This window comes from Canis lupus, chromosome 6 (assembly GCF_048164855.1).
Source record: "Canis lupus baileyi chromosome 6, mCanLup2.hap1, whole genome shotgun sequence".
Classification (NCBI taxonomy): Eukaryota; Metazoa; Chordata; class Mammalia; order Carnivora; family Canidae; genus Canis; species Canis lupus.
In genome coordinates, this window is record NC_132843.1 from 79,238,126 (window position 1) to 79,251,451 (window position 13,326).

At 64.8% G+C, this 13,326-nt stretch overlaps 2 protein-coding genes across 8 annotated transcripts in view; one reads left to right on the top strand and one right to left on the bottom strand.

The window, feature by feature from the left end:
- LOC140635983 (maestro heat-like repeat-containing protein family member 7) overlaps positions 1–837 on the top strand; it is a 28,147-nt gene extending 27,310 nt beyond the window's left edge. For both annotated transcript variants that reach the window (XM_072831360.1, XM_072831362.1), the window contains exons 21-22: positions 65–124; positions 564–837. In XM_072831360.1, the coding sequence (XP_072687461.1) occupies positions 65–124; positions 564–712 (209 nt within the window). In that variant the 3' untranslated portion in view covers positions 713–837. The remainder of the gene's footprint in view (positions 1–64; positions 125–563) is intronic.
- A 3,470-nt stretch (positions 838–4,307) lies between these two features.
- KIF21B (kinesin family member 21B) overlaps positions 4,308–13,326 on the bottom strand; it is a 46,040-nt gene continuing 37,021 nt past the window's right edge. For 3 of the 6 annotated variants that reach the window (XR_012033372.1, XR_012033371.1, XR_012033370.1), the window contains 7 exons: positions 11,876–12,056; positions 10,689–10,853; positions 10,333–10,450; positions 9,462–9,632; positions 8,821–9,020; positions 8,191–8,372; positions 4,308–7,755 (listed from right to left, as the gene is read on the bottom strand). Coding sequence is in view for 3 of the 6 variants with exons in the window: in XM_072831365.1 (XP_072687466.1) it covers positions 7,701–7,755; positions 8,821–9,020; positions 9,462–9,632; positions 10,333–10,450; positions 10,689–10,853; positions 11,876–12,056 (890 nt within the window). In the remaining 3 variants the exon portion in view is untranslated. The remainder of the gene's footprint in view (positions 7,756–8,190; positions 8,373–8,820; positions 9,021–9,461; positions 9,633–10,332; positions 10,451–10,688; positions 10,854–11,875; positions 12,057–13,326) is intronic. The other 3 variants (XM_072831365.1, XM_072831363.1, XM_072831364.1) reach the window with 2 other exon arrangements.

Genomic DNA, 13,326 nt, shown 5'->3' on the forward strand with positions numbered 1-13,326 from the left:
GCAGGTGCAGCCCGCGCCCTGAGGTCCTTCGGGGGGCCCTGAGGCGCTCTGTGTGCTCCTGTAGGCCAGATCATCCAGACCCTGGACGCCGAGGAGGCCGATGACATTGAGGAAGTATGCACAGGTGAGCGGCAACCGGTCGCTGCCCCTTGCATCGTGGAAGGGTGCTGGTGCTGGCGGGGCCGCCGGGACGGCTCCCGCTACACGGCCCCGTAGTGTCCACTCGTCCCCCGGGACTCGCCGGCCGGCACCTAGCCCTTTCCTTCCCTCTGCCCCCCTCGAGCTGCGGGCCCCGGTGTGCTGACTGCCTGGCTTGGCAGGTGAGGCCTTCGCTCACAGCTCTTCTCCGAGGGCAGAGGCGGGCGGAGGGGCCCGAAAGGGTTGGTGGGCCGTGCAGGGCGGGGGCAGCTCCTGATGCCGGGTGGTGCGGCATCCCCCTGTGCCCGAGCTGTGCACCCGGCGGGAGGCTTCGGAAGCTGCCGGTCCCCAGCCTGTCCCCCTGTGCCGCCGGCTGGACGCCGTCCGTTCCTCGTCCAAGCTCCTTAGCGGTCCCCGTGTTGCAGCCCTAAAGAACATGCAGGAGGACCCTGACCCCATGGTCAGCTGCCTCGCCACTCAGACCCTCTACATCCTGGAAGCCAAGGAGAAGCTGCAGGCCAACACCTCGACCTCCTGCTTCTGTGGGCGGAGGGCTCAGAAGAGCTACTCCTGAGCCTGCGTCCCCAGGGCCTGGCCAGGCATCTGCTACCGTGACACGATGTGACAGTGGGGCCAGGCCCCCAGAAGACGACGTGTGCTCCTCACAGCCTTGTAATAAAAGGAAGAGGCACGAACTTCTGTGGAGTAGGTGCTCCCTGCCTTTGCACCGAGGTCCGTAGGGCTGAGCCATTCACCGGAGCTGCGTCCCTGCAGCAGCCACCCGGTCCCGGTGGCTCTGTCCCACGTAGACAGGTGATCGGAGGCCTGAGCACCGAGGCTCTTTGAACATCAGCTCCAACTGGAGCTGGGGGGACGGGGATGCTGTACCCGCAGGGCTCCCGATGGCGAGCGCGGGTCTAAGCAGGGCGGCGACTTTAGTAAAGGGCATCGGTCAGCTCATGACGCATCCCGGGAGAGCAGAGAGCTTGGGAACCACCCTCAGGAACGGGGCGGCCCTGTAAAAACAGCAGTGTGGCTGCGCGAGGGGTGACAACACTCCGGCCTGAGTATTGGGAGCTCGGCCACCGTTTGTGCCAAGAGCCAGATGTTCGTCCTCCCATTGCAAGGGTTGAGCGGGGTGAGGACCATCTCCCGGGGCTCCTGTTGGAATGGATCCAACCCAGGGCCCTAAGCTTATCCTCAGGTCTGTGCGGGATCGTGTGCTGCTCCCCACTCCTACCCCACGCACCCTGGAGTCACCTGTCACCCCTGACCTGCCAGGCCCCAGAGCCCTGGGGGCAATAACAGTAACCCAATGTCCTAAAATGCAGACTCCCCTGAGGTCAAACCTGCTCTGAGTGGGGCAGGGGAGCTCGGGCCACAGTGGAGCAGATGCTCAGGTGTGGCCGCCTCTGTCGCCTGCATCCAAGCACCCAGGGCACGCGGGGCTCCCCCGTCGCTCGCCCTCTCCACCCCCACCTGCCTCCCTCTCCGCGGGGCCAAGCTCCTCAAGCAGCATCGCCGCCTGGTGCGGAGGGGCGTCACTAGGTCCTGCTCACAAACCAGCCTCCCAGGCAGTAAAGCCCACGCGTGTCTGCACGGCCAGGGGCTCCCCTCGCGCCTTCCCCTGGCCTGGGCTCTGGGTCCCACGCCAGCGACCGCCAGCAGCCGCTGGGGCCTCGCCGGCTCATCCTCTTACCGATGGAGGTGAATGGGGACTGGCCCAAGTCAGCGGTGCGCCAAGGTCCCTTCCCTGCCCTCGGAAGCACCATGGGGTCGAAGATGCTGGTGTAGGACGCGCTCCAGAGTTCTGGTGCCCGCCCAGATCGCTCCCCTCATGTTGGTCAAGCCCAGCTGAGAGGCACGATGGGAAGAGACCACATGTGGCAAGCAACTGAAGTCCGTCGGGCCATCTCTGGCCAGTCCTGATCCCGGGGGGGATCGTGGCCACCTGTTGGCATCTCTGGGCCTCGGTTCCTCTCCTCTGTAAACCGAGAGGGTCGGAAAAACCTGTCCCTGATGACGATGCCACCCAGGTTGACAATGAATGGCCCCCAGCGGGTTCCGAGAGGTGCCATTATACCCCAAGTACTATTTCTCTCCTTCACGTTCTTGTTTCCAAATTTCCTATAATAAGCAGATGCTATTGTTATACTTTGGAAGGAAAACCAAATCCTGCAAAAGAACGAAAGAACAATGTCCCTTAACCTGGTGTTGCTGCCTCCCTACCCCTCAGGGCTTTGGCACCCTCAAGACATAGCGTGAGCTGAGTTTGCAAAAGCCACCTTGTGTGGCAAGCCCTCTGCAAGGCATGGGGAGAGGCAGGGCCGCCGGGTGGGGCCGGTCAGTTCCAGGGCTCGGTTCCTGGCAACGTGGGCGGCTCCCGGGTCCCCACTTTCTGGTTTTACCCACACCCCCGCCCCACGCCTGCAGCTGGCCACACCCGTCACTTGGCACCGTCCACAGCGGACTCTAGGGGGGTCCGATGCAGAGGGGCCATGGGGAGCCAGGGTGGGACCAGGTGGGAGGGTGGGGCAGAGAGTGTGAGTGGGGCATGGGAAAGGCCGGTCAGCCAGCCCGAACCAGCCACCCTTAGAAGACACCCCACTTCCCAGGGCAGGGAGGCCCCAGCCCCTGCTGGAGAGCCTTGAGGGGATGACGGCAACTCCTCGCACCTGTGTCCCCCACCTGAGGCTCAGGGTCCCTGTGCACTTGCCAAGACCAGCAGCCTCTTGGGTAGAAGCTCCCTGGGGGGGGCCTCCCACCTCCCACCCACGAGGACTCCTGCTCCAACAGACCCATAGTCATTAAAAATGTTTTCTTGGGCAGCACGGGTGGCTTGCTTTAGCACCGCCTTCGGCCCAGGGTGTGACCCCGGGGTCCTGGGATCGAGTCTCACGTCGGGCTCCCTGCATGGAACCTGCTTCTCCCTCTGCCTGGGTCTCTGCCTTTCTCTGGGTCTCTCATGAATAAATGAATAAAATCTTTAAAAAAAAATGTTTTCTTGAGAGAGGCGCCTGCCAAACTGGATACTTGCATGCAGCTAACAGCCACGGGCCGCACGGGGCCTCGGGGACGCACTGGATTCTGAATGAAGCAAAATCTAAAATTATGTGGGAGACCTGGATTCCTGAAAAACAGGGCTAAGAAGCCAAGTATGTTCCATACTTGGAACAGGCCCACGTGTTCCAGGGCCACGAGCACATGGTAGGTTTGCTTGCATCCTCCTAGACCTATTTTTTTTTATTTAAATTCAATTTGCCAACATACAGTGCAAGACCCAGTGCTCACCCCGTCCCGTGCCCTCTTTGCGCCCGTCACCCAGTCACCCCCCCCCCACCGCCCACCTTGTGCAGCCCTTTGAGTGTTTTCTGGAGCTCTTACACTTACTTATGTTGAAAATAATGGGATGCATAGGCGGAGACAGAGCATTTTTAGGGCCTTAGGGGAAGAAAAGGAATATGAGGTTTTTAAAGACTGAAAAGCACTGATCTAGAAACAAAACTCCAGACGGCCGTGGAGCTCTTTTCCCACCCGAGCTTCCCATGTTTCTGTCTTCTCCTCACAAGTGGCAAGGGAATGGAATGGGTCTGGTGTGCAGCACGGTGTCCTCCAGGCTCTAGAAGAGGGACCTGCTATGTCCGTGAAAGGAAGCGGGTGCCGTGCTTGGGCGGGCTCAAGGTCCAGCCCCGGCTCCGTCCCTACTAGCGCTGCCACTGGACACGGCACGTCCTCGCCGAGACGTCCCCCATTTCAGAAATGAGACTACGACCTATTACATGGGGTGTGGGGAGTGAAGACCGTTCCCCAAAATGCCTGAAATAGTGCCCGGAATACAGTGGGTGCTCATTAAGTGCTGGTGCCCTCCCCAGCTAACGTACCCGTCCCGGGAGACAACACATAGGGTCAGCGGGGAATGCAGCGCTCTCAACTCTGCTCTGTAACTGAGCAAGCCCCAGACTCGGAGCCCGGGAAACTCTCACCAGGCCGGCCCCCCGCCCCAGAGCCCTGCCCCCCACCCACCCACCCCAGAGCCCTGCCCCACCCCCCCTCCACCCCCCACCCTGCCTCAGAGCCCTGCCAACCCCCCCCCCCCCCCCCCCCCCCCCCGCCGCCCAGAGGAGGGCCACCAGCCCGAGGCCGGCAGCTCTCAGGGTTGCACCACGACCCACGGTGGTCATTCGGGTTTTATTTAGGACAACTTAGAACACACACACATCCGGTCTAGGAACAGAAATGTACAGCATGAGGCTTAAATAACTTTCGTACACTATGTACAGTCATCAGCAGAGGTACAAAACATATATACAACTTGTGCTAGCCGCGTAGCGAGGAGGGCGTCAGCCGGGTGAGACCCTGCAGCCTGGGCAGGGGGTGACCCCTAGAAAAGAGCTGGTGGCAGGGCAGGGCCCTGATTCACTTCGGGGGTCTTCTCTGACTGTCGGCTCCTCTTGGAGTTGTTCCTACTTCCCTGCAAAGCCCTCGGGATGAGGCCTGGGTGCCCACCGGGGCGCTGGGCTGGGCGAGGGAGGGGGACGAGGACGCCCCGGGAAACAGAGCTGTCCTCGTAGGTTCTGTCCTGGGCGTAGGAGGGCTGGGGGCTCAGGAGCCCGAGGGCAAGGCCAGGCCCGGGAGGCCTGTGGGGCCACAGCCTGGGCCGGGCCGCCGGGCGGCTTCCTGTCTGGGTCGGCAAACGGGCCGCGGCGGGGCCACTCGGGGGAGGCGACTCGCTGCTCTCGCGGGGCAGGCCCTGCCCGCAGCAGCACCCCGGGCGCAGGCTGGGGCCCGCAGCCGGGGGGGGGGTGCCCCAATGGGCGGGAAGAGAGCGGGGCCTCCCTGAATCCCAGCGGCGGCTGCCTACGTGGCCACCACCCTGGGGGGGGGGCGTGAGAGTCGCAGCGACAGTCTGCCCTCTGCGGTGGTTTTGTGCTTCAACGGCCCTCCGCCCGGCGACACCGCCCCGGGGAGGCAGCAGGGCCACCCAACCGGGGCCACCCCGCCACCCCAGGCTGAAGCCACCGTCCAGATGGCTCCCGGAGCCACGGGGTCCCTCCCGAGGGCCTGGACGGGGCACACGGGCCACCTCAAGGCCTGGGCATGCCTCTCCTTGGCGATGCCCAGGCTGCGGCAGGTGCCACCTCGGGGACGCGATCACAGCCCAGGGCCCGGCCGAGGCACCTGCCGGCTGGGGTGTGCTGACGGCGCGGGCCACACGCAAGTCGCCGATGGGCAAAAAGCCAAAGACGACGAGCCGCGGGCGCAGGACAGGCCATGCTGGGCCGGGTCCGTGTGAGGAGCCGCCTCCCCAGAGCGGGGGTGCCCGGTGGGACCAGCCCGGCCCCGCCACCCGCCACCACCACCGCCGCGGCCTTGCCGTCTGTGCTCGAATCACAACCGTTTTGTGCTTCCGACCTTGAGGATGCCGGGGGCCCGCCCCCTCACCGTGTCCCTGGGCGTCCCTGTCCCGTCCCCGGCGCAGGACGCAGGGGCGCCGGGCTCCTGGAGCGCAGCTTCCGGAAGAGCTCGGGGCTCCCGAGGGACTTCAAGTTCAGAGTCCAAGGTAGTGGCCCGGACAGCGGAGCCGGCCCGCCGTGAGGTAGCTGCCCCGTCGGACCTCCCGCAGGCCGGGCACCTCTCGCTGGCATCGCTGTGCGACCCCCGGGGGCCCGGCCGCCGCGTCCTGGGTCTCGCAGTCTGTGAACAGTCACGCACACGGCGTCTGTCTTACGGGGGGGGGGCGGGGGCGAGGCGGCTGCTCCCTCGGGGGCCGAGGAGTGGCGAGCACCCCGCGGGGCTGGGAGGTGGACTGGCCGGCGCAGGCGACTGTCCCCGGGTGCAGGAGGCCAGGCCTCCAGGCTGGTCCGACTCCACCGCCGGGTGCCAGGGGCCACAGCACAGCGTTCTCAGCCTCGGGGGCAGCTCCGAGCCGGGGGTGGGGTGGGGGCTCCCTGCCGGGCCCAGCAGGGACAGGCACGGAGGACACACAGAGCTACCTCCCGAAGGCCCCCAAGTCACTGCACGTCTCAGAACAGAGGTGGGCTCCTGGCCCGCCGGACGGGGACGGGACGGGGACGGGACGGGGACAGGAAGCACAAGGGCGGGCAAGGGCTGGGAGAACACTGGGTGGGGCGGGGCGGGGGGCCCCGAGACTCCTCCCGAGGCCTGGCCTGTGAATGCAGAATTGCCCCAACAGGGGGCACGGGCAGGCGGCTCTCCCCGCACCCCGGGCCGAGGCCTGCGCCCCAAGCGAAAGGAAACTCCAGGGACTCCTTCGTCACCGCCATCCAGCGGGGAGGGCCCGCGGCCCCGTGCCAGCTTTAAGGCTTGAAAATGTGTCTCCTGAATAACCAGAGAGAAAGTGGCCGGAAGGACCCCTGCTCTGTCGGGGCTGATCATCCAGGGGAGCCGGGGGGAGGCTGGGCCGTCCGCACCGTCCCAGCCACCTCCCGGTAGACTCGATCCTCTGAGCTGCTTCCTACGTGGCCCCAACAGGACTCGGGAGGGGGTTCGCCCCGGGCCCCGGGGTGCAGCTCTCCCGCCTCCAAGGGGCAGCGGGCACATGTGGTGCCGCGGGCACGGCTGCTGTAAGGCTGCCCGGCCCGGGGTGGACGAAGGCACTGAAGCGTCAGGCGGCCGAGAGGTCGGGGGGCAGCGGGACGGTCCCTGGGGGCAGGGCTGGGGAGGCCCGAGCTGCGAAGCCAACAGAGGAGGGGGCCCCGGAGGGCTGGCAGGGCGGTTCCCTTTGGGACTCCCGGCACCCCCAGCCCCCCGCGAGTGCTGTGGGAAAGAACATCCGGGGAGAAACTTCAAGTCAGTTTCCAGGAGGCAACAGCAAAAACCAAAAATTAAAAAAATAATAATAATAAATTAAATAGCTGAAGTGTTTCTGACCATCTCCCCAAAGGAATTTTTTTTAGCAGCTCAACCTTGGCCCCATCAGAAAGGGACCCCAAGGAGTTGCCGGGGTCAACTGGGGGTGGCTGTTGGTGGCCAAGGGGCTAAGGGTCAGCTGCAGGGCCCAGCTGCCTACACCTGGTTTCCGTGGTTACCTGAGGACTATCGTTTTGGGCTCAGAGGCAGGTGCAGTGGCTCCAGAGGCTGGACGAGGGGATGTAGGGGGAGACCTGTTCCTGTCGGGAGGGGCATAGCAGGTGCTGGGCTGCCTCCCCTCCCCTCCCCTATGGGTCCCCAGCCCTGGGCCAGAGGCTTAAGGACGCAGGAGAAAATGTGGCCAGAGGGACGGTGAGGGGAGCCCCGGGGGGCTGCGGGGAGAGAAATGAGAGGGGGAATGAATGCCCTTTGGCTTCACAGCTTAAATTCCTCCCCAACCTCCTTCTCTCCCCAAGAGGCAGGGGAGGGCCCAGGGGAAGAGCATCCCGTAGGAAGGTCAGGGGAGAGGCCGGAGCAGGAGAGCGGCCTCGCCGATGCCCACACCCTGTGTCCCCAGGGCTGGGGGCCCTGTCAGACCACAGCTCCCCTTCTGTGCTGTCCAGGCTCCGGGGGGGCCGAGGGTCTGGGGGCCATCCTCGAAAGACAGCCAGGGTGAGGACTGCTGTGTGCTCCTAGGGTGGGCCACCGGGCAACCGCCGTACGCTCCAGAACTTCACCGTCAGGTCACTGGGGTGGAGGACAAGGGGGACCGGTCAGCTCTTGCAGGGGGCCTGGCTGGCTACCCCTAAAAGTCAAGGATGGGCCAGAGCCTCCAAACTCCCCAAGTGCGGCTGGGCCAAGGGGCAAGCATCGCTGGGGATGACGGGCAGACCGCAGGGGTGCAGGGCTGGCTGCTGGGCAGAGGGAGAGGGCCTGCGGTCTCTAAGCCGCCAACGCAATTCTCGTCGTGGGTTTTCGTTGGTGGGGTTTTGTTTTGTCCAGGCCTGGACGCTCCCCCTCTGCCTTCGGCCACCTGGCACCCCTCTCCTGGGGAAGAGGGTAGGTCCATCCCCCTCATCATGCTCGGAAGAGGGTGGGAGGAAGAGGGGCAGGCGGGCATTCACTCCGGGCCAGGCAGGGCATGGAGGGAGCGTAGGGAGGAGGAGCAAAATAATCTCATACCGTTGAGAAGCAGCTCAGACCGAGGCGGAGAAAGAGAGGGAAGAGGAAAGAGGGGAGGATGACAGAGGAGACGGGAGGGGGGTCAGGGCAGGGTGGTGGCTCGGCCCTTTATGGCCAGGACTCGGCGAGGAAGGCAGGGGGTGAGTCCGGGGACGTAATTCCACACCTTTACCCGGCAGTCACTGTTGGGGGAGAGAGGCAGACAGGCAGAGAGAGAGGAGAGGCAGGAGGAGACGGGGAGGCGGCGCGGAAAAGGAAGAGACCCCTCTGAGGGGCTCCCCTGTGGGATGGGGGCCTGGGCGTCCCCTGGGTGGGGACGAGGGCTGGGGCGGGGCAGGGGCGGGTCCAGGGGCGGCAGGGCCGTCTGTGGCGGACGGAGGGACGGACAGGGGGCAGGACGCCAGGCCGGGGGCTGCGGTGTGAGCAGCAGGAAGGGCCTGCAGACAAGGGGGTGAGACCTGGCCCGGGCCCAGCACCCTGCGGCTCCCCCGCCCCTCGTGGGCGCTCCTGGAAGGGTGGGCGCCGGGGCCTCTGCTCCGCCAGCCAAGTCTGCAGGGACACCTGCAGGGCCCCGAGGCGCCCCAGGGAGAGGGCCGGGGAGCCCGCGCCGACCCCCCTCCCGGCACCCACCTGGAGGCGGTGAAGATGTGCTTGGCGTTGGTGCAGATGGCGTTGATGGGGCTGTCGTGGCCCCTGATCTCGCCGATGGGCGTGAAGTTATCCACGTTCCAGACCTTGATGACGCCCGCGCGGCAGGCGCTCAGCAGCATGGGGCGGCCGGGGACAAAGGCCAGGGCGCACACCCAGTCCTTGTGCGCATTGGGGATTTGCTGTGGGAGGGGCGGCGTGTGAGGCCTGGGGGCTGCTGGGGGGAAGCCGGCGGGGGACGCCGCGCGGGGACAGCTGCCGGGCTTCCCTCCCGGAGGCGGGCCGGACAGGCCCACAGACGGCCCACCCCGGCCCCACGCAAACTGAGATCCTGCACTGGCAGAGAAGCCTCCCGCCCTCCCAGGCGGATGCTCCAGGAAAGGGGACATGGGGACGGAGCCTTCGAGTCAAACCCCGTGGCTAAGAGCAGCCCCCTCCCTGAGAGCAGCTGCAGGAGGTGCGGGGGAGGCTGCGGGGGAGCAGGGCACTGGACACACAGGCAAGACGGTGGGGAACAGGCCGGCGGGGGGAGCTCTGGGCCCAGGACCCTGGGTCCCCAAGGCCCTGCCTGGACTGAGGCCTGGCCTCACCCCCGCCCACCCCTCCCCTTCCGCCCACCGCACCTGGATGAGCTCCTGCTGCTCCAGGTCCCACTTCTTGATGCCATTGTCCCGGGAGCCACTGAACAGGATGTCTCCCTGGATAGCCAGACACTCGATGCCATCGTAGTGCGGGGGCTCGAAGTTGTGGGTGGGCCCTATGGTGCCCGTCACACACTCCCCCAACTCGAACATCTGCGGGAGGAAAGGCCGGTAGGGAGGGCCCAAGGGAGGCAGAGGGGAGCCGGGCCGCCCGCCCACTCCACGCAGCAGCCCCGTGGGCCCCGGCGCCTGGCCCAGGAGGGGCTCCTGGAGGGGCCACCGCTTCTTCCAGGACAGCGGAGTCCGAAGCCTGGGTCCTGACCTCCCAAAGGGGCCGGGGGCAGACTGGTCTGTTAACAGCTCAACGTGCAGCTCATATGGAGAAACGTGGGTCTGGGCTGGGAACCTCCTTTTAAGTTTCTTTTTAATAAATAAAGCATTACTTGTATTTGGAATATGGACATTATAATGCCCACCACCCGGTTTCTCGGCTTTCCGGTTTCTGACTTGTGGACATAGGGTCTTCAGTGACACAATCGGGGAGCAAACAAAATTCGTGTTGTCTGGTATCCTTTGTGTTTTGCTTGCATTCCATCAGTTGTAGTAGGTACAGGGCAACCTGTTCAGTGGGTTTTCCCTCATTTCTGTGGCTGCTACTCCGCCCTTCGACGCTGAGGTCACTAAGTTCTTCACCATTTACCAAAATACGGCTGCAGTGTCCTTTCTGCACGCACTCCTCCCTCTTTGGGGTGCCTTCCTCAGCGTGAATCTCCCCAAGGCTCCCGAGGCCCGGGGGTGGGTGGGGGGAGGGCAGGAGACACGCAGAGAACACTCCCCGCCCCGAGGGAGGTACCTTGACGTAGTGGTCCTTGGAGCCGGTCACCACCAGGTCGTGCTGGCTGGCGGTTTGGGTGACCGTCAGGCACATCACGGGGCCGATGTGGCCAGTCAGCTTGCCCACCGGCTGGAACCTGCGTGGGGAGAGGCTGGGCCGTGGGGGGACGCCGATCGGAGGGAGCCCGGGGTGGGCGCGTTGCTGGGGGTCGTGTGCCCTGGATGAGCTGGCCCGGCCAGGGCGCTGTCCCTCCCCGCAGAGGACGATCAAGGGCCTGGACGGGAGCGGCCTGCTGCCCCGGGGGCCTCCAGGTCAAGGGGCCCCGAGCGGCGAGCCCCGGCACCCCCTGCCACGCCCTCCCGCGTCCCCCGCACCTGCTGAGCTCCCAGATGCGGACGGCGTTGCCCGAGGCGGCGTACAGCATGGTGCCCGAAGGGCTCAGGGCGATCTGGTTGATCTGGTGCTCGCCCTGGGCGCTGGTGATGGCGCGTGTGGACGTGGCCGCACAGGCGTCCCCGGAGCTCACCTGGCCCGACGACCTGCGCAAGCCAGGAAGGCAAGGTCAGAGAGCGACGCGTCCGTCCGCGCGGCCAGGGGACCGACCAGGCCTTGCTCAGGCCGGCCCGGTAGCCCCGTTCTTCCAGGAAGCCTTCCCTGACTTCCGAGAGGCCCAAAGCCCCTCCTGCAAGTGTGGGCTCGGACGGGGGACAGAGGAAGGCAGGAGCGCCACTCCTTGGCCAGCGCTGGCGTCCCTGATCCTGGCCTGGGCGTGCGACTTCCCGCCCCGTTTCCACCTCTGCGAAAAGAGGTGGTCATTTCCCTTCTGTTTGCTCTGCTTCTTTGGTTTTCTTTCGCTTTTTATTTATTTATTTTTTTGCTTTTTAAAAATAAAAAAAAAAAACTACTCTTCTAGAGCAGTTGTAGCATCACAGCAGAATCGAGGGGACGGTTTCCCACATCGCCCTGTCTCCCGCCTGGACAAACGGCTGGTGACACACGGTCATTACGCTCTCAGGGGAGCTTCACTGCCCTGAAAATCCCCCGTGTTTACTCCTTTTAAAGGAGCAAGTTAACAGATGACAGCTCATGATGGAAACATCAGGATGAAGCACAGCTTCGGCTGGGAAACCGTTTCATTTTGCGGGGCCCTTGCCTCACTGTTGTCTGTCTGCCTCACACGGTCAGGATGAGGGATGAGGACCAGCTCGGGGGCTCATCTAGGCAGACGGGGGGCCAGCGAGGCCTGGGAGTGGGCGGCCGCACACCGGCCCCACGCTGGCTCCCCTTTGGGACTCACGGGCGGACACCCAGCACGCGCCAGGGCCAGGGCCTGGGAGCTGAGATGAAGCAGGGGGCCAAGCAGGCCACAGGCTGACCCAGGCTGCTGCCCTGGATGCCGCCCCCCAGCTCCGGGATCCCACCTTGTCCCTGAGAGTCAGGTCGGATCCCATAAGGGCCTCTGTGCCCACGTGGCCCGCCTGGGGGATAATCCTGAGTAGGTCACCTGGGCTGGGCCTTGGTGCCCAGCCCACCCCTGCAAGCCAGCTCGGCGAGCACCTACGTGAGGGTCCGAATGCACTTGGCCGAGTCCCGGATGTCCCACACCTTGATGTAGGAGGTCGACACAGAGAACACAAGCCCCGAGTGGCTGCAGTACTTGATGGACACCACGTTGTTGGGGTGGCCCTTGAGGGCCGCGATCTCCTGGCCCGTGACCAAGTTCCACATCTTACAGCTGCGGTCTGTGGGGGACAGGGAGGGAACCACGGGAGGCCAGATGCCGGTTAGTGGGGGCTGCGGGGGTCGGGAGAGAAGGTCCGGGGGCATCTAGAGGGAGCAGCCCTAGGTCCGAGGGAGGGAAAGACGCGCTCGGGGGTCCTCAGGCGGTGCGTGCAGAGAAACCCAGGAGAGGAGTCGGTTAGAACTCCAGAGCCGGGGCTTCTCAGGCAAACTGGGTACAGACACAGAGGCGCCCGGGCTACCACGGAAACTTCAGCCTTTGCTGTCTGTCCCCACAACTGCTAATCGCTGGCAAAGTCACACGCACGGCCAGCACATCCTACGGGGAAGACTTGGAATCATAGATCCGCCCAGATGCACAACTCGGCCCTCTCGCCAGGCTAGTACAGCTAGAACGGTCTCTGTCAGCACGTCTACGGGAGAGCTGTTCTTCCTGCAGGTAGAGCATTTCTGATTTTGTTGCTGAGATTAAGTCATCATGACTTTGTGGAGTCCTGCTCCAGATCACAGGGGTTTCTCGGCTACAGGGGCTGGAGTGGATGGCGGTGGGCAGTGGGCAGTGGGTGGGAGGGTAGGAGCGCTGGGGGGGCTACGAGTGTTGGGGGGGTAGGAGCGTTGAGGGGGTAGGAGAGCTGTGGGGATTGGAGCGTTGGGGGACTAGGAGCGTTGAGGGGGTAGGAGCACTGGGGGTAGGAGTGTTGGGGGGTAGGAGTGTTGAGGGGGTAGGAGCACTGGGGGGTTGGAGCGTTGGGGTCACAGGAGCATTGAGGGGGTAGGAACGTTGGGGGGTTGGAGCGTTGGGGGCACAGGAGCATTGAGGGGGTAGGAGCGTTGGGGGGTTGGAGCTTTGGGGGGTAGAAGCATTGCGAGGCAGGAGCGTTGGGGGGTTGGAATATTGGGGGTGCAGGAGCGTTAAGGGGGTAGGACCGTTGGGGGGGTAGGAGCATTGGGGGTTAGGAGTGTTGGAGGCCTAGGAGCATTGGGGTAGGAGTGTAGGGGGGCAGGGGCATCGGGGGTAGGAGTGTCAGGGGCAGGGTGGGGCGTTGGGGGGGCAGGGGCGTCAGGGGCAAGGGAGTGGGGGGGCAGGAGCATGGGGGGGTAGGAGCGTCAGGGGGCAGGGGCGTCGGGGGGGTCAGGCATCAGGGGGGCACGGGTGTTGTGGGGCAGGAGTGTGGGGGGGTAGGATCATTGGGGGTGCAGGGGCGTTAGGGGGCAGGGGTGTCAGGGGCAGGGGTGTCAGGGGCATCGGGGGGCAGGGGCGTCAGGGGTCAA